The sequence below is a fragment of the Petromyzon marinus genome, chromosome 75, assembly GCF_048934315.1.
Source record: "Petromyzon marinus isolate PM22_M1 ecotype Great Lakes invasive population chromosome 75, UKy_Petmar_22M1.pri1.0, whole genome shotgun sequence".
NCBI classification, from domain to species: Eukaryota; Metazoa; Chordata; class Hyperoartia; order Petromyzontiformes; family Petromyzontidae; genus Petromyzon; species Petromyzon marinus.
Genome location: NC_133741.1, coordinates 5,244,368 through 5,265,273, shown reverse-complemented (window position 1 = coordinate 5,265,273; position 20,906 = coordinate 5,244,368). Strand labels below are relative to the sequence as shown.

The 20,906-nt window shown below is 53.0% G+C and overlaps 1 protein-coding gene across 6 annotated transcripts in view; it reads left to right on the top strand.

The window, feature by feature from the left end:
- Positions 1-310: 310 nt before the first annotated feature.
- The window catches only part of LOC116938067 (uncharacterized), a 39,846-nt gene continuing 19,250 nt past the window's right edge, over positions 311-20,906 (top strand). For 2 of the 6 annotated variants that reach the window (XM_076056330.1, XM_076056329.1), the window contains exons 1-6: positions 311-1,555; positions 7,277-7,450; positions 9,812-10,125; positions 12,079-12,186; positions 13,257-14,435; positions 15,694-15,778. In XM_076056330.1, coding sequence (XP_075912445.1) covers positions 7,291-7,450; positions 9,812-10,125; positions 12,079-12,186; positions 13,257-14,435; positions 15,694-15,778 — 1,846 coding nt within the window. In that variant the 5' untranslated portion in view covers positions 311-1,555; positions 7,277-7,290. The remainder of the gene's footprint in view (positions 1,556-7,276; positions 7,451-9,811; positions 10,126-12,078; positions 12,187-13,256; positions 14,436-15,693; positions 15,779-20,906) is intronic. The other 4 variants (XM_076056331.1, XM_076056328.1, XM_076056327.1 and 1 more) reach the window with 4 other exon arrangements.

The window sequence follows — 20,906 nt, the reverse complement described above, 5'->3', positions numbered from 1 at the left end:
CCCATTTATGCCCCGCCCACTTACCTACAATCTCCGCCCACTTTCCCCTCTAATCAACGCCCACTTCCGCATTTCAATCCCCGCCCACTTTCCCCTTCCAATATCCGCCCAGTTGGAGCCCCGTACGCCCCGCCCCTGCACCCAGCCCCACCCCCCCAGCCTCGCCCTTAGCCCCGCCCCCACCTAGCCCCACCCCAACCCCCCAGCCCCACCCCCACCCAGTCCCATCCCCCACACAGCCCGACCCCCCCCACCCAGCCCCGCCCCCCATCCCCCACCTAGCCCCGCCCCCCCCACAGCCACGCCCCCCACCGTGCCCCGCCCCCACCGAGAGGAGGCGCCGCGAGAGATTTTTGCTGATTCCTCCTCGCTGCTGAGGTCGACGGTAGCAGAGGTTGTCCGGGTTGTGGTGGTGGTGTTGTTGTTGTTGTGTTGTTGTTGGGTTGTGTTGTTGTTGGGTTGTGTTGTTGTTGGGTTGTTGTGTTGTTGGGTTGTGTTGTTGGGTTGTTGTGTTGTTGTTGTGTTGTTGGGTTGTTGTGTTGTTGAGTTGTTGTGTGGTTAAGTTGTTGTGTTGTGGGGTTGTTGTGTTGTTGTGTTGTTGGGTGGTTGTGTTGTTGGGTGGTTGGGTTGTTGTGTTGTGGGGTTGTTGAGTTGTTGTGTGGTTAAGTTGTTAAGTTGTTGGGTTGTTGGGTTGTGGAGTTGTGTGGTTAAGTTGTTGAGTTGTTGTGTGGTTAAGTTGTTGATTTGTGGAGTTGTTGTGTGGTTAAGTTGTTGTGTGGTTGAGTTGTTGAGTTGTTGGGTTGTTGTGTGGTTGTGTGGTTAAGTTGTTAAGTTGTTGGGTTGTTGGGTTGTGGAGTTGTTGTGTGGTTTAGTTGTTGGGTTGTGGAGTTGTTGTGTGGTTTAGTTGTTGTGTTGTGGAGTTGTTGGGTTGTGGAGTTGTTGTGTGGTTAAGTTGTTGGGTTGTGGAGTTGTTGGGTTGTGGAGTTGTTGTGTGGTTAAGTTGTTGGGTTGTGGAGTTGTTGTGTGGTTAAGTTGTTGGGTTGTGGAGTTGTTGGGTTGTGGAGTTGTTGTGTGGTTAAGTTGTTGTGTTGTGGAGTTGTTGGGTTGTGGAGTTGTTGTGTGGTTAAGTTGTTGGGTTGTGGAGTTGTTGTGTGGTTAAGTTGTTGGGTTGTGGAGTTGTTGGGTTGTGGAGTTGTTGTGTGGTTAAGTTGTTGGGTTGTGGAGTTGTTGTGTGGTTTAGTTGTTGTGTGGTTAAGTTGTTGGGTTGTGGAGTTGTTGGGTTGTGGAGTTGTTGGGTTGTGGAGTTGTTGTGTGGTTTAGTTGTTGTGTGGTTAAGTTGTTGGGTTGTGGAGTTGTTGGGTTGTGGAGTTGTTGGGTTGTGGAGTTGTTGGGTTGTGGAGTTGTTGTGTGGTTAAGTTGTTGGGTTGTGGAGTTGTTGTGTGGTTAAGTTGTTGGGTTGTGGAGTTGTGGAGTTGTTGAGACATCAGCTGGGCCCGGCCCCGCCCGGCTGCCGCGCCTGGAGATCGTACGAGACGAGCTGACCCGGGATTTAGCGGTGAGTAAACCCCGCACAGCGGTGGGATCGTGTAGGATTGCGTTTTATAAGGGTGATGGGCTCCTATATGGGATTGTATAGGATTGTGTATGGGACTGAGAGACAGATTGTGGTATGGCAGCTTTAGGGGATTGTATAGGATTGTGTATGGGACTGAGAGACAGATTGTGGTATGGCAGCTTTAGGGGATTGTATAGGATTGTGACACGTGGAGAGAGATTGTGGTATGACTAAGGCTCCCATAGGGTTCAGTGTTAGTGACTCGTAGAGCCAGACTAAGGCTCCCATAGGGTTCAGTGTTAGTGACTCACAGAGCCAGACTAAGGCTCCCATAGGGTTTAGTGTTAGAGACTCATAGAGCCAGACTAAGGCTCCCATAGGGTTTAGTGTTAGAGACTCATAGAGCCAGACTAAGGCTCCCATAGGGTTCAGTGTTAGAGACTCATAGAGCCAGACTAAGGCTCCCATAGGGTTTAGTGTTAGAGACTCATAGAGCCAGACTAAGCCTCCCATAGGGTTCAGTGTTAGAGACTCACAGAGCCAGACTAAGGCTCCCATAGGGTTCAGTGTTAGAGACTCACAGAGCCAGACTAAGGCTCCCATAGGGTTCAGTGTTAGAGACTCATAGAGCCAGACTAAGGCTCCCATAGGGTTCAGTGTTAGAGACTCATAGAGCCAGACTAAGGGTCCCATAGGGTTCAGTGTTAGAGACTCATAGAGCCAGACTAAGGCTCCCATAGGGTTCAGTGTTAGTGACTCACAGAGCCAGACTAAGGCTCCCATAGGGTTCAGTGTTAGAAACTCATAGAGCCAGACTAAGGCTCCCATAGGGTTCAGTGTTAGTGACTCATAGAGCCAGACTAAGGCTCCCATAGGGTTCGGTGTTAGTGACTCATAGAGCCAGACTAAGGCTCACATAGGGTTCAGTGTTAGTGACTCACAGAGCCAGACTAAGGCTCCCATAGGGGTCATTGTTAGAAACTCATAGAGCCAGACTAAGGCTCCCATAGGGTTCAGTGTTAGTGACTCATAGAGCCAGACTAAGGCTCCCATAGGGTTCAATGTTAGTGACTCATAGAGCCAGACTAAGGCTCCCATAGGGTTCAGTGTTAGTGACTAATAGAGCCAGACAAAGGCTCCAATAGGGTTCAGTTTTAGAGACTCATAGAGCCAGACTAAGGCTCCCATAGGGTTCATTGTTAGTGACTCATAGAGCCAGACTAAGGCTCCCATAGGGTTCAGTGTTAGTGACTCACAGAGCCAGACTAAGGCTCCCATAGGGTTCAGTGTTAGAGACTCATAGAGCCAGACTAAGGCTCCCATAGTGTTCATTGTTAGTGACTCATAGAGCCAGACTAAGGCTCCCATAGGGTTCAGTGTCAGTGACTCACAGAGCCAGACTAAGGCTCCCATAGGGTTCAGTGTTAGAGACTCATAGAGCCAGACTAAGGCTCCCATAGGGTTCGGTGTTAGAGACTCATAGAGCCAGACTAAGGCTCCCATAGGGTTCAGTGTTAGTGACTCATAGAGCCAGACTAAGGCTCCCATAGGGTTCGGTGTTAGAGACTCATAGAGCCAGACTAAGGCTCCCATAGGGTTCAGTGTTAGAGACTCAGAGCCAGACTAAGGCTCCCATAGGGTTCAGTGTTAGTGTCTCATAGAGCCAGACTAAGGCTCCCATAGGGTTCAGTGTTATAGTCTCTATGAGTCTCTATGGGTCTCTATGAGTCTCTATGAGTGTGGGTCTCTATGAGTCTCTATGGGTCTCTATGGGTCTCTATGGGTCTCTGAGTCTCTATGAGTCTCTGAGTCTCTATGAGTCTCTATGAGTCTCTGTGGGTCTCTGTGGGTCTCTATGAGTCTCTATGGGTCTCTATGGGTCTCTGAGTCTCTATGAGTCTCTGTGGGTCTCTATGAGTCTCTATGAGTATGAGTCTCTATGGGTGTCTATGGGTCTCTATGGGTCTCTATGAGCCTCTATGAGTCTCTATGAGTCTCTATGGGTCTCTACGGGTCTCTATGGGTCTCTACGGGTCTCTATGAGTCTCTATGAGTCTCTATGGGTCTCTACGGGTCTCTATGGGTCTCTATGAGTCTCTATGAGTCTCTATGGGTCTCTGTGGGTCTCTACGAGTCTCTGTGGGTCTCTATGGGTCTCTATGAGTCTCTATGGGTCTCTATGGGTCTCTATGAGTGTGGGTCTCTATGGGTCTCTATGGGTCTCTATGAGTCTCTATGGGTCTCTATGAGTGTGGGTCTCTATGAGTCTCTATGAGTCTCTATGAGTGTGGGTCTCTATGGGTCTCTATGGGTCTCTATGAGTCTCTATGGGTCTCTATGGGTCTCTATGAGTCTCTATGGGTCTCTATGAGTGTGGGTCTCTATGAGTCTCTATGAGTCTCTATGAGTGTGGGTCTCTATGAGTCTCTATGAGTCTCTATGGGTCTCTATGGGTCTCTCTGGGTCTCTATGGGTGTGGGTCTCTATGAGTCTCTATGGGTGTGGGTCTCTATGGGTCTCTATGGGTTTCTATTGGTCTCTATGAGTCTCTGTGGGTCTCTATGAGTCTCTATGAATCTCTGAGTCTCTATGGGTCTCTATGGGTCTCTATGAATCTCTATGAGTCTCTATGGGTCTCTATGAGTCTCTATGGGTCTCTATGAGTCTCTATGAATCTCTATGGGTGTCTATGGGTCTCTATGGGTCTCTATGAATGTCTATGAGTCTCTGTGGGTCTCTAAGAGTCTCTATGGGTCTCTATGAGTCTCTATGGGTCTCTATGGGTGTCTATGGGTCTCTGTGGGTCTCTATGAGTCTCTATGAGTCTCTATGGGTGTCTATGAGTCTCTATGGGTCTCTATGGGTCTCTATGAGTGTGGGTCTCTATGGGTCTCTATGAGTCTCTGTGGGTCTCTATGGGTCTCTATGGGTCTGTATGGGTCTCTATGGGTGTCTATGAGTCTCTATGAGTCTCTATGGGTCTCTATGAGTCTCTATGGGTCTCTATGGGTGTCTATGGGTCTCTATGAGTCTCTATGGGTCTCTATGAGTCTCTATGAGTCTCTATGGATCTCTATGAGTCTCTATGGGTCTGTGAGTCTCTATGGGTCTCTATGGGTCTCTATGGGTGTCTATGAGTCTCTATGCGTCTCTATGAGTCTCTATGGGTCTCTGAGTCTCTATGGGTCTCTATGGGTGTCTATGAGTCTCTATGGGTCTCTGTGAGTCTCTGTGGGTCTCTATGGGTCTCTATGAGTCTCTATGGGTCTCTATGGGTCTCTATGGGTGTCTATGGGTCTCTATGGGTGTCTATGGGTGTCTATGGGTGTCTATGAATCTCTATGAGTCTCTATGAGTCTCTATGAGTCTCTATGGGTCTCTATGGGTGTCTATGGGTGTCTATGAATCTCTATGAGTCTCTATGAGTCTCTATGAATCTCTATGGGTCTCTATGGGTCTCTATGGGTGTCTATGAATCTCTATGGGTCTCTATGAGTCTCTATGGGTCTCTATGGGTCTCTATGAATCTCTATGGGTCTCTATGAGTCTCTATGGGTCTCTGTGAGTCTCTGTGGGTCTCTATGAGTCTCTATGGGTCTATGAGTCTCTATGAGTCTCTATGAGTCTCTATGGGTCTCTATGGGTCTCTATGGATATCTGAGTCTCTATGGGTCTCTATGAATCTCTATGGGTCTCTATGGGTCTCTATGGGTCTCTATGGGTGTCTATGAATCTCTATGGGTCTCTATGAGTCTCTATGGGTCTCTATGGGTCTCTATGAATCTCTATGGGTCTCTATGAGTCTCTATGGGTCTGTATGGGTCTCTATGGGTGTCTATGAGTCTCTATGAGTCTCTATGGGTCTCTATGAGTCTCTATGGGTCTCTGAGTCTCTATGGGTCTCTATGGGTGTCTATGGGTCTCTATGAGTCTCTATGGGTCTCTATGAGTCTCTATGAGTCTCTATGGGTCTGTGAGTCTCTATGGGTCTCTATGGGTCTCTATGGGTGTCTATGGGTGTCTATGAGTCTCTATGCGTCTCTATGAGTCTCTATGGGTCTCTGAGTCTCTATGGGTCTCTATGGGTGTCTATGAGTCTCTATGGGTCTCTGTGAGTCTCTGTGGGTCTCTATGAGTCTCTATGGGTCTCTATGAGTCTCTATGGGTCTCTATGGGTCTCTATGGGTGTCTATGGGTCTCTATGGGTGTCTATGGGTCTCTAAGTCTCTATGAATCTCTATGGGTCTATATGAGTCTCTATGAGTCTCTATGGGTGTCTATGGGTGTCTATGGGTGTCTATGAATCTCTATGAGTCTCTATGAGTCTCTATGAATCTCTATGGGTCTCTATGGGTCTCTATGGGTCTCTATGGGTGTCTATGAATCTCTATGGGTCTCTATGAGTCTCTATGGGTCTCTATGGGTCTCTATGAATCTCTATGGGTCTCTATGAGTCTCTATGGGTCTCTATGGGTCTCTATGGGTCTCTATGAATCTCTATGGGTCTCTATGAGTCTCTATGGGTCTCTATGAGTCTCTGTGGGTCTCTATGAGTCTCTATGGGTCTATGAGTCTCTATGAGTCTCTATGAATCTCTATGAGTCTCTATGGGTCTCTATGAATCTCTATGAGTCTCTATGGGTCTCTATGGGTCTCTATGAGTCTCTAGCTCAGTGGTGTCCTCACAAGCTCCCCCATCTCTCCGTGATCCTCCTACCCTGGAGAGGGGCAGGTCGACGGACGGTTGTTGTTGTGGTTGTTGTTGACTGTTGTTGTTGTTGACTGTTGTTGTGGTTGTTGTTGTTGTGGTTGTTGTTGTTGTGGTTGTTGTTGTTGTTGTGGTTGTTGTTGACTGTTGTTGTTGATGGTTGTTGTTGTTGTTGACTGTTGCTGTTGACTGTTGTTGATGTTGTTGTGGTTGTTGTTGTTGTGGTTGTTGTTGTTGTTGATGTTGTTGTTGTTGACTGTTGTTGTGGTTGTTGTTGTTGTGGTTGTTGTTGTTGACTGTTGTTGTTGACTGTTGTTGTTGTTGTGGTTGTTGTTGACTGTTGTTGTTGTTGATGGTTGTTGTTGTTGTTGTTGTTGACTGTTGCTGTTGACTGTTGTTGATGTTGTTGTGGTTGTTGTTGTGGTTGTTGTTGTTGTTGATGTTGTTGTTGATGTTGTTGTTGTTGACTGTTGTTGTTGTTGTTGACTGTTGTTGTTGACTGTTGTTGTTGTGGTTGTTGTTGTTGTGGTTGTTGTTGTTGATGATGTTGTTGTTGTTGTGGTGGTTGTTGTTGTTGATGTTGTTGTTGTTGTTGTTGTTGTTGATGATGTGGTTGTTGTTGTGGTTGTTGTTGTTGTGGTTGTTGTTGTGGTTGTTGTTGTTGACTATTGTTGATGTTGTTGTTGTGGTTGTTGTTGTTGTTGTGGTTGTTGTTGTGGTTGTTGTAGTGGTAGTAGTTGTTGTTGCTGTTGTTGTTGATTATTGTTGTTGTTGTGGTTGTTGTTGTGGTTGTTGTTGTTGTGGTTGTTGTTGTGGTTGTTGTTGCTGTTGTTGTTGTTGACTATTGTTGTTGTTGTGGTTGTTGTTGTTGTTGTGGTTGTTGTTGTTGTGGTTGTTGTTGTTGTGGTTGTTGTTGTTGATGGTTGTTGTTGTTGTTGACTGTTGCTGTTGACTGTTGTTGATGTTGATGTTGTTGTTGATGTTGGTGATATTGTTGTTGTTGTTGTGATCAGCAGGGCTTCCCATCATGGCTGATATTCCAGACGCTCCACCACCACCACCACCACCAGTGCACTTCTACAAAGCGCAGAAGAAATTCTCCTCCGTCTCAGCCCCACACTTGAAACATGGAGACCTCCATGGTGGTGGCGGTGGTGGTGGTGGTGGTGGAAGCATCCCAGATGACTGTGAGTGGTTGTGGCCTCGGTGGTGGTGGGGGTGGTGGTGGTGGTGGTGGTGGAGGCGGTGGTGGTGGTGGTGGAGGTGGAGGTGGAGGTGGTGGTGGTGGAGGTGGAGGTGGTGGTGGTGGAGGTGGTGGTGGTGGTGGTGGTGGAGGTGGAGGTGGTGGTGGTGGAGGTGGTGGTGGTTGTAGTGGTGGTGGTTGTAGTGGTGGTGGTTGTAGTGGTGGTGGTGGTTGTAGTGGTGGTGGTGGTTATAGTGGTGGTGGTGGTTATAGTGGTGGTGGTGGTTATAGTGGTGGTGGTTGTAGTGGTGGTGGTGGTTGTAGTGGTGGTGGTTGTGGTTGTAGTGGTGGTGGTGGTTGTAGTGGTGGTGGTGGTTGTAGTGGTGGTGGTGGTTGTAGTGGTGGTGGTGGTTATAGTGGTGGTGGTTGTAGTGGTGGTGGTGGTTGTAGTGGTGGTGGTTGTGGTTGTAGTGGTGGTTGTAGTGGTGGTTGTAGCGGTGGTGGTGGTTGTAGTGGTGGTGGTGGTTGTAGTGGTGGTGGTTGTAGTAGTGGTGGTGGTTGTAGTGGTGGTGGTGGTTGTAGTGGTGGTGGTGGTTATAGTGGTGGTGGTGGTTATAGTGGTGGTGGTGGTTGTAGTGGTGGTGGTGGTTGTACTGGTGGTGGTGGTTATAGTGGTGGTGGTGGTTGTAGTGGTGGGTGTAGTGGTGGTTATAGTGGTGGTGGTGGTTGTAGTGGTGGTGGTGGTGGTTGTAGTGGTGGTTGTAGTGGTGGTGGTGGTGGTTGTAGTGGTGGTTGTAGTGGTGGTGGTGGTGGTTGTAGTGGTGGTGGTGGTTGTGGTTGTAGTGGTGGTGGTGGTGGTTGTAGTAGTGGTGGTTATAGTGGTGGTGGTGGTTGTAGTAGTGGTGGTGGTGGTTGTAGTGGTGGTGGTGGTGGTGGTTGTAGTAGTGGTGGTTATAGTGGTGGTGGTGGTTGTAGTAGTGGTGGTGGTGGTTGTAGTGGTGGTGGTGGTGGTGGTGGTTGTAGTGGTGGTGGTGGTGGTGGTTGTAGTGGTGGTGGTTGTAGTGGTGGTGGTGGTGGTTGCAGGCGAAGCTGCGTTGGCTGGGCAACGTCTCCCCCCCGTTCCCAGCCGCCCGCCGCATAGAGGGGGCTAAACGGGTGGGCGAGTGAGTGGGTGGGTGGGTGAGAGAGTGAGTGAGTGGGCGAGTGAGTGGGTGGGTGGTGGAGTGGGTGGGTGGGTGAGTGGGTGGGTGGGTGAGTGAGTGAGTGGGTGGGTGAGTGAGTGAGTGGGTGAGTGAGTGAGTGGGTGAGTGAGTGGGTGGGTGAGTGAGTGGGTGAGTGAGTGGGTGGGTGGGTGAGTGAGTGGGTGAGTGAGTGAGTGGGTGGGTGAGTGAGTGGGTGAGTGGGTGAGTGGGTGAGTGGGTGTGTGAGTGTGTGTGTAAGTGAGTGAGTGTGTAAGTGAGTGAGTGTGTAAGTGAGTGTGTAAGTGAGTGAGTGTGTAAGTGAGTGTGTAAGTGAGTGTGTAAGTGAGTGAGTGTGTAAGTGAGTGAGTGAGTGTGTAAGTGAGTGAGTGTGTAAGTGAGTGAGTGTGTAAGTGAGTGAGTGTGTAAGTGAGTGAGTGTGTAAGTGAGTGTGTGTGTTTAAGTGTGTGTGTTTAAGTGAGTGTGTAAGTGAGTGTGTGTGTGTAAGTGAGTGAGTGTGTGAGTGAGTGTGTAAGTGAGTGAGTGTGTAAGTGAGTGTGTGTGTTTAAGTGTGTGTGTTTAAGTGAGTGTTTAAGTGAGTGTGTAAGTGAGTGAGTGTGTAAGTGAGTGTGTGTGTTTAAGTGAGTGTATAAGTGAGTGTGAGTGTGTAAGTGAGTGAGTCTGTGAGTGTGTAAGTGAGTGTGTAAGTAAGTGAGTGTGTAGGTGAGTCTGTGAGTGTGTAAGTGAGTGTGTGTGTAAGTGAGTGTGTAAGTGAGTGAGTGTGTAAGTGAGTCTGTGAGTGTTTAAGTGAGTGTGTAAGTGAGTGTGTGTGTAAGTGAGTGTGTAAGTGAGTGTGTAAGTGAGTGAGTGTGTAAGTGAGTGTGTGTGTTTAAGTGAGTGTGTAAGTGAGTGTGAGTGTGTAAGTGAGTGAGTCTGTGAGTGTGTAAGTGAGTGTGTAAGTAAGTGAGTGTGTAGGTGAGTCTGTGAGTGTGTAAGTGAGTGTGTGTGTAAGTGAGTGTGTAAGTGAGTGAGTGTGTAAGTGAGTCTGTGAGTGTTTAAGTGAGTGAGTGTGTAAGTGAGTGTGTAAGTGAGTGAGTGTGTAAGTGAGTGTGTGAGTGAGTGTCTAAGTGAGCGAGCTACCTGGGTGACCTCTGCCCCTTCACCTTTGCCCCCTCCCCACCCCACAGTCGACCTGCCGCCCCCACCCCCGCCCGAGGACCTGACCCTTGGCCCCTGCGAGGCTCCGCCCCTGCCTCCGCCCCCCGGCTGCCCATTGGACGATCACGACCTGCCCCCGCCCCCTCCACCTCCACCCCCCATGCCGGAGACTTCGCCGCCCCCCCCAGCCCCTCCCCCCATCCTTGTGACGTCACCGCCTCCCCCAGCCCCTCCCCCCCCACCGCCCCCACCACCCCCACCTCCTCCCCCCCCACCCGGCGTTGGCTGGTCCGGCCAATCAGAGGGCTCGCCTCGGCAGCCAATGGGAAAGGCACAACTGCAGGTGAGTGTTGTAGTGTTGTGGTTGTTGTGGTGTTGTTGTTGTGTTGTTGTGGTGTTGTTGTGGTGTTGTTGTTGATGTGGTGTTTGTGGTGTTGTTGTTGTGGTGGTGTTGTTGTTTGTGGTGGTGTTGTTGTTTGTGGTGTTGTTGTGGTGTTGTGGTGTTGTTGTGGTGTTGTGGTGTTGTGGTGTTGGTGTGTTGTTGTGGTGTTGTGGTGTTGTGTTGTTGTGGTGTTGTTGTGGTGTTGTGTTGTTGTGGTGTTGTGTTGTGGTGTTGTGTTGTTGTGGTGGTGTTGTGTTGTTGTGGTGTTGTGGTGTTGTGTTGTTGTGGTGGTGTTGTGTTGTTGTGGTGTGGTGGTGTTGTGTTGTTGTGGTGTTGTTGTGGTGTTGTGTTGTTGTGTTGTTGTGGTGTTGTTGTGTTGTTGTGTTGTTGTGGTGTTGTTGTGGTGTTGTGTTGTTTGTGTTGTTGTTGTGGTGTTGTGTTGTTGTGGTGTTGTTGTGTTGTTGTGGTGTTGTTGTTGTGTTGTTGTTGATGTGGTGTTGTTGTGGTGTTTGTGGTGTTGTGTTGTTGTTGTGTTGTTGTGGTGTTGTTGTGGTGTTGTGGTGTTGTTGTTGTGTTGTTGTGGTGGTGTGGTGTTGTTGTTGTGGTGTTGTTGTGTTGTTGTGGTGGTGGTGTTGTGTTGTGTTGTTGTGTTGATGTGGTGTTGTGTTGTTGGTGTTGTTGTGGTGTTGTTGTGGTGTTGTTGTTGTGGTGTTGTGTTGTTGTGGTGTTGTTGTGGTGTTGTGTTGTTGTTGTGTTGTTGTTGTGTTGGTGTTGTGGTGTTGTGTTGTTGTGTTGTGTTGTTGTGTTGTGGTGTGGTGTTGTTGTGTTGTGTTGTTGTGTTGTGGTGTGGTGTTGTTGTGGTGTTGTTGTGGTGTTGTTGTGGTGTTGTGGTGTTGTTGTGTTGGTGGTGTTGTTGTTGTGTTGTTGTGGTGGTGTTGTTGTGTTGTTGTTGTGGTGTTGTGTTGTTGTGTTGTTGTTGTGTTGTTGTTGTGTTGTTGTGGTGTTGTGTTGTTGTGGTGTTGTTGTTGTGGTGTTGTTGTGGTGGTGTTGTGTTGTTGTTGTTGCGGTGTTGTGTTGTTGTGGTGTTGTTGTGGTGTTGTGTTGTTGTTGTGGTGTTGTTGTGGTGTTGTTGTGGTGTTGTTGTGGTGTTGTGTTGTTGTGGTGTTGTGGTGTTGTTGTGGTGTTGTGGTGTTGTTGTGGTGTTGTGTTGGTGTTGTTGTGTTGTTGTTGTGTTGTTGTTGTTGTGTTGTTGTGGTGTGTTGTTGTTGTGTTGTTGTTGTGTGTTGTTGTGTTGTTGTTGTGTTGTTGTTGATGTTGTTGTGTTGTTGTGTTGTGTTGTTGTGTTGTGGTGTTGTGTTGTTGTGTTGTTGTTGTGGTGTTGTTGTTGTGTTGTTGTGGTGTTGTTGTGGTGTTATTGTTGTGTTGTGGTGTTGTTGTTGTTGTGGTGTTGTTGTTGTTGTGTTGTTGTGGTGTTGTAGTGTGGTGGTGTTGCTGTGTTGTTGTGGTGTTGTTGTGGTGTTGCTGTGTTGTTGTGGTGTTGTTGTGTTGTTGTGGTGTTGTTGTTGTGGTGTTGTTGTGGTGTTGTGTTGTTGTGTTGTGGTGTTGTTGTTGTGGTGTTGTGTTGTGTTCTTGTGTTGCTGTGGTGTTGTTGTGTTGTTGTTGTGTTGTTGTTTGTGGTGTTGTGTTGCTGTGGTGTTGTTGTTGTGTTGTTGTTGTGTTGTTGTTGTGTTGCTGTGGTGTTGTTGTGGTGTTGCTGTTGTTGTGGTGTTGTGGTGTTGTTGTGGTGTTGTGTTGTTGTTGTTGGCGTTGTTGGTGTTGTGTTGTTGTATTGTGAGTGAGTGAGTGGGTGAGTGAGTGGGGGTGTGTGGACTACCTGGGGGAGCTGTACCTGTGTCCGACGTTTCGGGCCCCCAGCCCACCAGCAGGAGGCCCGAGAGACCCAAGATGGCCGAGATGGACCCCCTGAGCTGCATGCTGGCGGAGATGAAGAGCAGCTCACCGTTCCTGCTACGCAGGATGAGGGTGAGTGGTGGTGGTGAGGAGTGGTGAGTGGTGAGTGGTGGTGAGTGGTGGTGAGTGGTGGGTGGTGAGTGGTGGGTGGTGAGGAGTGGTGAGTGGTGAGGAGTGGTGAGTGGTGAGTGGTGGGTGAGGAGTGGTGAGGAGTGGTGAGTGGGTGTGGTGAGTGGTGAGGAGTGGTGAGGAGTGGTGAGGGGTGGTGAGTGGTGAGTGGTGAGGAGTGGTGAGTGGTGGGTGAGGAGTGGTGAGGAGTGGTGAGTGGGTGTGGTGAGGAGTGGTGAGTGGTGGTGAGGAGTGGGTGAGGAGTGGTGAGGAGTGGTGAGGAGTGGTGAGTGGTGGTGAGGAGTGGTGAGTGAGGGTGGTGAGTGGTGGGTGGTGAGGAGTGGTGAGGAGTGGTGAGTGGTGAGTGGGGATGGTGAGGAGTGGTGAGGAGTGGTGAGTGGTGGGTGAGGAGTGGTGAGTGAGGAGTGGTGAGGAGTGGTGAGTGGTGAGTGGGGATGGTGAGGAGTGGTGAGTGGTGGGTGAGGAGTGGTGAGTGGTGGGTGAGGAGTGGTGAGGAGTGGTGAGGAGTGGTGAGTGGTGGTGAGGAGTGGTGAGTGGGGGGTGAGGAGTGGTGAGGAGTGGTGGGTGGTGAGTGGGGATGGTGAGGAGTGGTGCGTGGTGGTGGGTGAGGAGTGGTGAGGAGTGGTGAGTGGTGGGTGAGGAGTGGTGAGGAGTGGTGAGGAGTGGTGGGGGTGGTGAGGAGTGGTGAAGAGTGGTGAGTGGTGAGTGCTGAGGAGTGGTGAGGAGTGGTGAGTGAGGGTGGTGAGGAGTGGTGAGGAGTGGTGAGGAGTGGTGAGTGGGGGTGGTGAGTGGTGGGTGGTGAGGAGTGGTGAGGAGTGGTGAGGAGTGGTGAGGAGTGGTGAGTGAGGGTGGTGAGGAGTGGTGAGGAGTGGTCTCATGTCTCTCTCCCCCCATCCCCCCTCTCCCCTCTCCCCCCTCCCCCCACTCCCCCCTCCCACCTCTCCCCCCTCCCCCCCCACCCCCCACTCCCCCCCCCCCTCTCCCCCCCCCATCCCCCCTCCCCCCTCCCCCAGGCAGCTGAGGTTGGGGGTGATGACCCCTCGGTGCTGAGGTCAACGGAGGTCACCGCCGCCCCCATCCCTCCCTGGGTGGCCCCTCCCCTCAAGGCGGGGGGCGGGGCCACCGCCCCCCCCACTGCGCTCCGGCAATTCCCCTCCCACGATCCGGCTCCTCGCTCCGTGAGTCCGTGCCGGGCTTTGGCGACTTCCGGACAGCAACAGCGGGCTCCGGCTCCGGCTCCGGCTCCGTTTCTGGCTCCGGCTCCTCCGGCTCCGGCTCCGGCTCCGTTCCGGGCTCCGGCTCCGGTGCGCACGGCAGCTCCGTTCGTGGCTCCGGCTCCGTTCGTGGCTCCGGCTCCGGCTCCGTTTGTGGTTCAAGCTCCGGCTCCGGCTCCGGCTCCGTTCGTGGCTCCGGCTCCGGCTCCGTTTGTGGTTCAAGCTCCGGCTCCGGCTCCGGCTCCGGCTCCGGCTCCGATCCAAATCCCGGCCCAGTCTCTGGCCCAGGCTCAGACGGCGATCCGGGGTTTCGTCGGAGCCGCCCAGTCTGGAGCTCCGGGCCAGGTTTCCGGGAAGACCTGGGCCTCCTCCACAGCCTCAGCAACCGCTCCCGCTCCGGCCCTCACTGCTCCGGGCCAGGTTTCCGGGAAGACCTGGGTCTCCTCCACAGCCTCGGCAACCGCTCCGGCTCCCGCGTCGGCTCCGGTCGGCGCTCCGGGCCAGGTTTCCGGGAAGACCTGGGCCTCCTCCACAGCCTCAGCAGCCGCTCCGGCTCCCGCTCTGGCCATCGCCGCTCCGGGCCAGGTTTCCGGGAAGACCTGGGCCTCCCCAGCCTCAGCAACCGCTCCGGCTCCGGTCGGCGCTCCGGGCCAGGTTTCCGGGAAGACCTGGGTCTCCCCAGCCTCAGCAGCCGCTCCGGCTCCCGCTCCGGCCCTCGCCGCTCCGGGCCAGGTTTCTGGGAAGACCTGGACCTCCCCCACAGCCTCAGCGACTGCTCCGGCTCCGGTCGGCGCTCCGGGCCAGGTTTCCGGGAAGACCTGGGCCTCCTCCACAGCCTCCCCTCCTCCTGGTTACAGCAGCAGCCCGGCTCCGGCTCCGGCTCCTCCGGCTCCAGCTCCTGCGGCTCCGGCTCCTGCGCTCCACTCCGGGGTTTACCGGCCGCCGGCTCCCTCGGCCGGTGGTGGTAGCTCCGCCAAGGTGCTTGCAGTGGGCGTGGCGAGATCACGTGACCGTGGCCTCGGCTCATTGGTGAATCGATTGAGTGGGTGGGTGAGTGGGTGGGTGAGTGAGTGGGTGGGTGTGTGAGTGGGTGGGTGAGTGGGTGAGTGGATGAGTGAGTGGGTGAGTGGGCGATTGAGTGAGTGGATGAGTGGGCGAGTGAGTGGGTGAGTGGGTGAGTGAGTGAGTGGGTGAGTGAGTGAGTGGGTGGATGAGTGAGTGGGTGAGTGGGTGAGTGAGTGGGTGAGTGGGTGAGTGAGTGGGTGAGTGGGTGAGTGGGTGGGTGAGTGAGTGGGTGAGTGGGTGGGGGAGTGAGTGAGTGGGTGAGTGAGTGGGTGAGTGAGTGGGTGAGTGAGTGAGTGGGGGAGTGGGTGAGTGAGTGAGTGGGCGAGTGAATCAGTGGGTGGGTGAGTGAGTGGGTGAGTGGGTGAGTGAGTGGGTGAGTGAGTGGGTGAGTGGGTGAGTGGGTGGGTGAGTGAGTGGGTGAGTGGGTGGGGGAGTGAGTGAGTGAGTGGGTGAGTGAGTGGGTGGGTGAGTGGGTGAGTGGGTGAGTGAGTGAGTGGGTGAGTGAGTGAGTGGGTGAGTGAGTGGGTGAGTGAGTGGGTGAGTGAGTGAGTGGGTGAGTGAGTTTGTGGGTGAGTAGGTGAGTGAGTGGGTGAGTGGGTGAGTGCGTGGGTGAGTGGGCGAGTGAGTGGGTGAGTGAGTGAGTGAGTGGGTGAGTGAGTGGGCGAGTGAGTGAGTGGGCGAGTGAGTGAGTGGGCGAGTGAGTGGGTGGGCGAGTGAGTGGGTGAGTAGGTGAGTGGGTGGGTGAGTGGGTGGGTGAGTGGGTGGGTGAGTGAGTGAGTGAGTGGGTGAGTGAGTGAGTGAGCGAGTGGGTGAGTGAGTGGGTGAGCGGGTGAGTGAGCGGGTGAGTGAGCGGGTGAGTGAGCGGGTGAGTGAGCGAGTGAGTGGGCGAGTGAGTGGGCGGGTGAGTGGGTGGGTGAGTGGGTGAGTGGGTGAGTGAGTGGGTGAGTGAGTGGGTGGGTGGGTGAGTGAGTGGGTGAGTGAGTGAGTGGGTGAGTGGGTGAGTGAGTGGGTGAGTGAGTGAGTGGCTGAGTGAGTGAGTGAGTGTATGAGTGAGTGGGTGAGTGAGTTCTAAGTGCTTTCCGTGGTGTCCGTCGTTTCGTGCCAGAACCTTCTGAAGCAGCTGTTGTTTGCTGATGTCTTGTGGTGGTTGTTGTTGTTGTTGTTTGTCCAGGGTGCGACCCCGCCCCCTGCCCAGCCGAGCCAATCACAGCCCAGCACGGAGACTCAGGAGGAGCCAATGGGAAAGCTCGCTGAGGGTGAGGGGGGCGGTCTGATGGCTGACGGTGTTATCCCTCTCCCTCACTCACTCATAGAGACTCATAGAGACCCATAGAGACCCATAGAGACTCATAGAGACTCATAGACCCATAGAGACCCATAGAGACTCTTAGAGACTCATAGACACCCATAGAGACTCATAGAGACTCAGAGACCCATAGAGACCCATACAGACTCATAGAGACTCATAGACACCCATAGAGACCCATAGAGACTCATAGAGACCCATAGAGACCCATAGAGACCCATAGAGACCCATAGAGACTCATAGAGACTCATAGAGACCCATAGAGACCCATACAGACCCATAGAGACTCATAGAGACTCAGAGACCCATAGAGACCCATACAGACTCATAGAGACTCATAGACACCCATAGAGACCCATAGAGACTCATAGAGACCCATAGAGACCCATAGAGACCCATAGAGACCCATAGAGACTCATAGAGACCCATAGAGACCCATACAGACTCATAGAGACTCATAGACACCCATAGAGACCCATAGAGACCCATAGAGACCCATACAGACTCATAGAGACTCATAGACACCCATAGAGACCCATAGAGACTCATAGAGACCCATAGAGACTCATAGAGACCCATAGAGACCCATAGAGACCCACACTCATAGAGACTCATAGAGACCCATAGAGACCCATAGAGACTCATAGAGACCCATAGAGACTCATAGAGACCCATAGAGACCCACAGAGACTCATAGAGACTCATAGAGACTCATAGAGACCCATAGAGACCCATAGACATCCATAGAGACCCATAGAGACCCATAGAGACTCATAGAGACCCATAGAGACTCATAGAGACCCATAGAGACTCATAGAGACCCATAGAGACCCACAGAGACTCATAGAGACTCATAGAGACCCATAGACACCCATAGAGACCCATAGAGACTCATAGAGACCCATAGAGACCCATAGAGACTCATAGACACCCATAGAGACCCATAGAGACCCATAGAGACCCATAGAGACCCATAGAGACCCATAGAGACTCATAGAGACCCATAGAGACTCATAGAGACCCATAGAGACTCATAGAGACCCATAGAGACCCATAGAGACCCATAGACATCCATAGAGACCCATAGAGACCCATAGAGACCCATAGAGACTCATAGAGACCCATAGACACCCATAGAGACCCATAGAGACTCATAGAGACTCATAGAGACCCATAGAGACCCATAGAGACTCATACACCCATAGAGACCCATAGAGACCCATAGAGACTCATAGAGACCCATAGAGACCCATAGACACTCATTGAGACTCATAGAGCCTCATAGAGACCCATAGAGACCCATAGAGACCCATAGAGACTCATAGAGACCCATAGAGACTCATAGAGACCCATAGAGACCCATAGACACTCATAGAGACTCATAGAGACCCATAGAGACCCATAGAGACTCATAGAGACCCATAGAGACTCATAGAGACCCATAGAGACTCATAGAGACCCATAGAGACTCATAGAGACCCACACCCATAGAGACCCACACTCATAGAGACCCATAGAGACGCATAGAGACTCATAGAGACCCATAGAGACCCATAGAGACTACGACCTCCTGTAGACCAGGCGAGGTAGTCAACATATCTCAGTGTGTGGGATCGAACCCACGACCTCCTGTGGACCAGGCGAGGTAGTCAACATCTCACAGGGTCTGGGATTGAACCCACGACCTCCTGTAGACCAGGCGAGGTAGTCAACATCTCACAGGGTCTGGAATTGAACCCACGACCTCCTGCGTACCAGGCGAGGTAGTCAACATCTCCCAGGGTCTGGGATCGAACCCACGACCTCCTGTATACCAGGCGAGGTAGTCAACATCTCCCAGGGTCCGGGATCGAACCCACGACCTCCCGCGTACCAGGCGAGGTAGTCAACATCTCACAGGGTCCGGGATCGAACTCACGACCTCCTGCGTACCAGGCGAGGTAGTCAACATCTCACAGGGTCCGGGATCGAACCCACGACCTCCCGCGTACCAGGCGAGGTAGTCAACATCTCACAGAGTCCGGGATCGAACCCACGACCTCCTGTAGACCAGGCAAGGTAGTCAACATCTCACAGGGTCCGGGATCGAACCCACGACCTCCTGTAGACCAGGCGAGGTAGTCAACATCTCACAGGGTCCGGGATCGAACCCACGACCTCCGGCGTACCAGGCGAGGTAGTCAACATCTCACAGGGTCTGGGATAAAACCCACGACCTCCTGTAGACCAGGCGAGGTAGTCAACATCTCACAGGGTCTGGGATTAAACCCACGACCTCCTGTACACCAGGCGAGGTAGTCAACATCTCACAGGGTCCGGGATCGAACCCACGACCTCCCGCGTATCCGGCGAGGTAGTCAACATCTGCCAGGGTCCGGGATCGAACCCACGACCTCCCGCGTACCAGGCGAGGTAGTCAACATCTCAGAGGCTCTGAAATTAAACACACGACCTCCTGTATACCAGGTGAGTTAGTCAACATCTCACAGGGTCCGGGATCGAACCCACGACCTCCTGTATACCAGGCGAGGTAGTCAACATCTGCCAGGGTCCGGGATCTAACCCACGACCTCCCGCGTACCAGGCGAGGTAGTCAACATCTCACAGGGTCCGGGATCGAACCCACGACCTCCTGTAGACCAGGCGAGGTAGTCAACATCTCACAGGGTCCGGGATCGAACCCACGACCTCCTGTATACCAGGCGAGGTAGTCAACATCTCACAGGGTCTGGGATAAAACCCACGACCTCCTGTAGACCAGGCGAGGTAGTCAACATCTCACAGGGTCCGGGATCTAACCCACGACATCCCGCGTACCAGGCGAGGTAGTCAACATCTCCCAGGGTCTGGGATCGAACCCACGACCTCCCGCGTACCTGGCGAGGTAGTCAACATCTCACAGGGTCCGGGATCTAACCCACGACCTCCTGTAGACCAGGCGAGGTAGTCAACATCTCACAGGGTCTGGGATAAAACCCACGACCTCCTGTAGACCAGGCGAGGTAGTCAACATCTCACAGGGTCCGGGATCGAACCCACGACCTCCTGTATACCAGGCGAGGTAGTTAACATCTCACAGGGTCCGGGATCGAACCCACGACATCCTGTGTACCAGGCGAGGTAGTCAACATCTCACAGGGTCTGGGATCGACCCCACGACCTCCCGCGTACCAGGCGAGGTAGTCAACATCTCACAGGGTCCGGGATCGAACCCACGACCTCCTGTAGACCAGGCGAGGTAGTCAACATCTCCCAGGGTCTGGGATTGAACCCACGACCTCCTGTATACCAGGCGAGGTAGTCAACATCTCACAGGGTCCGGGATCGAACGCACGACCTCCTGTATACCAGGCGAGGTAGTCAACATCTCACAGGGTCTGGGATCGAACCCACGACCTCCTGTAGACCAGGCGAGGTAGTCAACATCTCACAGGGTCCGGGATCGAACCCACGACCTCCTGCGTACCAGGCGAGGTAGTCAACATCTCACAGGGTCCGGGATCGAACCCACGACCTCCTGCGGACCAGGCGAGGTAATCAACATCTCACAGGGTCCGGGATCGAACCCACGACCTCCCGCGTACCAGGCGAGGTAGTCAACATCTCACAGGGTCTGGAATTAAACCCACAACCTCCTGTAGACCAGGCGAGGTAGTCAACATCTCCCAGGGTCCGGGATCGAACCCACGACCTCCTGTATACCAGGCGAGGTAGTCAACATCTCCCAGGGTCCGGGATCGAACCCACGACCTCCTGTATACCAGGCGAGGTAGTCAACATCTCACAGGGTCTGAGATCGAACCCACGACCTCCTGTAGACCAGGCGAGGTAGTCAACATCTCACAGGGTCCGGGATCGAACCCACCACGACCTCCCGTGTACCAGGCGAGGTAGTCAACATCTCACAGGGTCCGGGATCGAACCCACCATGACCTCCCGCGTACCAGGCGAGGTAGTCAACATCTCACAGGGTCTGGGATTGAACCCACGACCTCCTGTAGACCAGGCGAGGTAGTCAACATCTCACAGGGTCTGGGATTGAACCCACGACCTCCTGTAGACCAGGCGAGGTAGTCAACATCTCCCATGGTCTGGGATAAAACCCACGACCTCCTGTATACCAGGCGAGGTAGTCAACATCTCACAGGGTCCGGGATCGAACCCACGACCTCCTGTAGACCAGGCGAGGTAGTCAACATCTCACAGGGTCCGGGATCGAACCCACGACCTCCTGTATACCAGGCGAGGTAGTCAACATCTCACAGGGTCCGGGATCGAACCCACGACCTCCCGCGTACCAGGCGAGGTAGTCAACATCTCACAGGGTCTGGGATCGAACCCACGACCTCCTGTGTACCAGGCGAGGTAGTCAACATCTCACAGGGTCCGGGATCGAACCCACGACCTCCTGCGTACCAGGCGAGGTAGTCAACATCTCACAGGGTCTGGGATTGAACCCACGACCTCCTGCGTACCAGGCGATGTAGTCAACATCTCCCATGGTCCGGGATTGAACCCACGACCTCCTGCGTACCAGGCGAGGTAGTCAACAGCTCACAGGGTCCGGGATCGAACCCACGACCTCCTGCGGACCAGGCGAGGTAGTCAACATCTCCCAGGGTCCGGGATCTAACCCACGACCTCCCGCGTACCAGGCGAGGTAGTCAACATCTCCCAGGGTCCGGGATCGAACCCACGACCTCCTGCGGACCAGGCGAGGTAATCAACATCTCCCATGGTCCGGGATAAAACCCACGACCTCCTGTATACCAGGCGAGGTAGTCAACATCTCACAGGGTCTGGGATCGAACCCACGACCTCCTGTAGACCAGGCGAGGTAGTCAACATCTCACAGGATCTGGGATAAAACCCACGACCTCCTGCGGGCCAGGCGAGGTAGTCAACATCTCACAGGGTCCGGGATCGAACCCACGACCTCCCGCGTACCAGGCGAGGTAGTCAACATCTCCCATGGTCTGGGATCGAACGCACGACCTCCTGTATACCAGGCGAGGTAGTCAACATCTCACAGGGTCCGGGATCGAACCCACGACCTCCTGTAGACCAGGCGAGGTAGT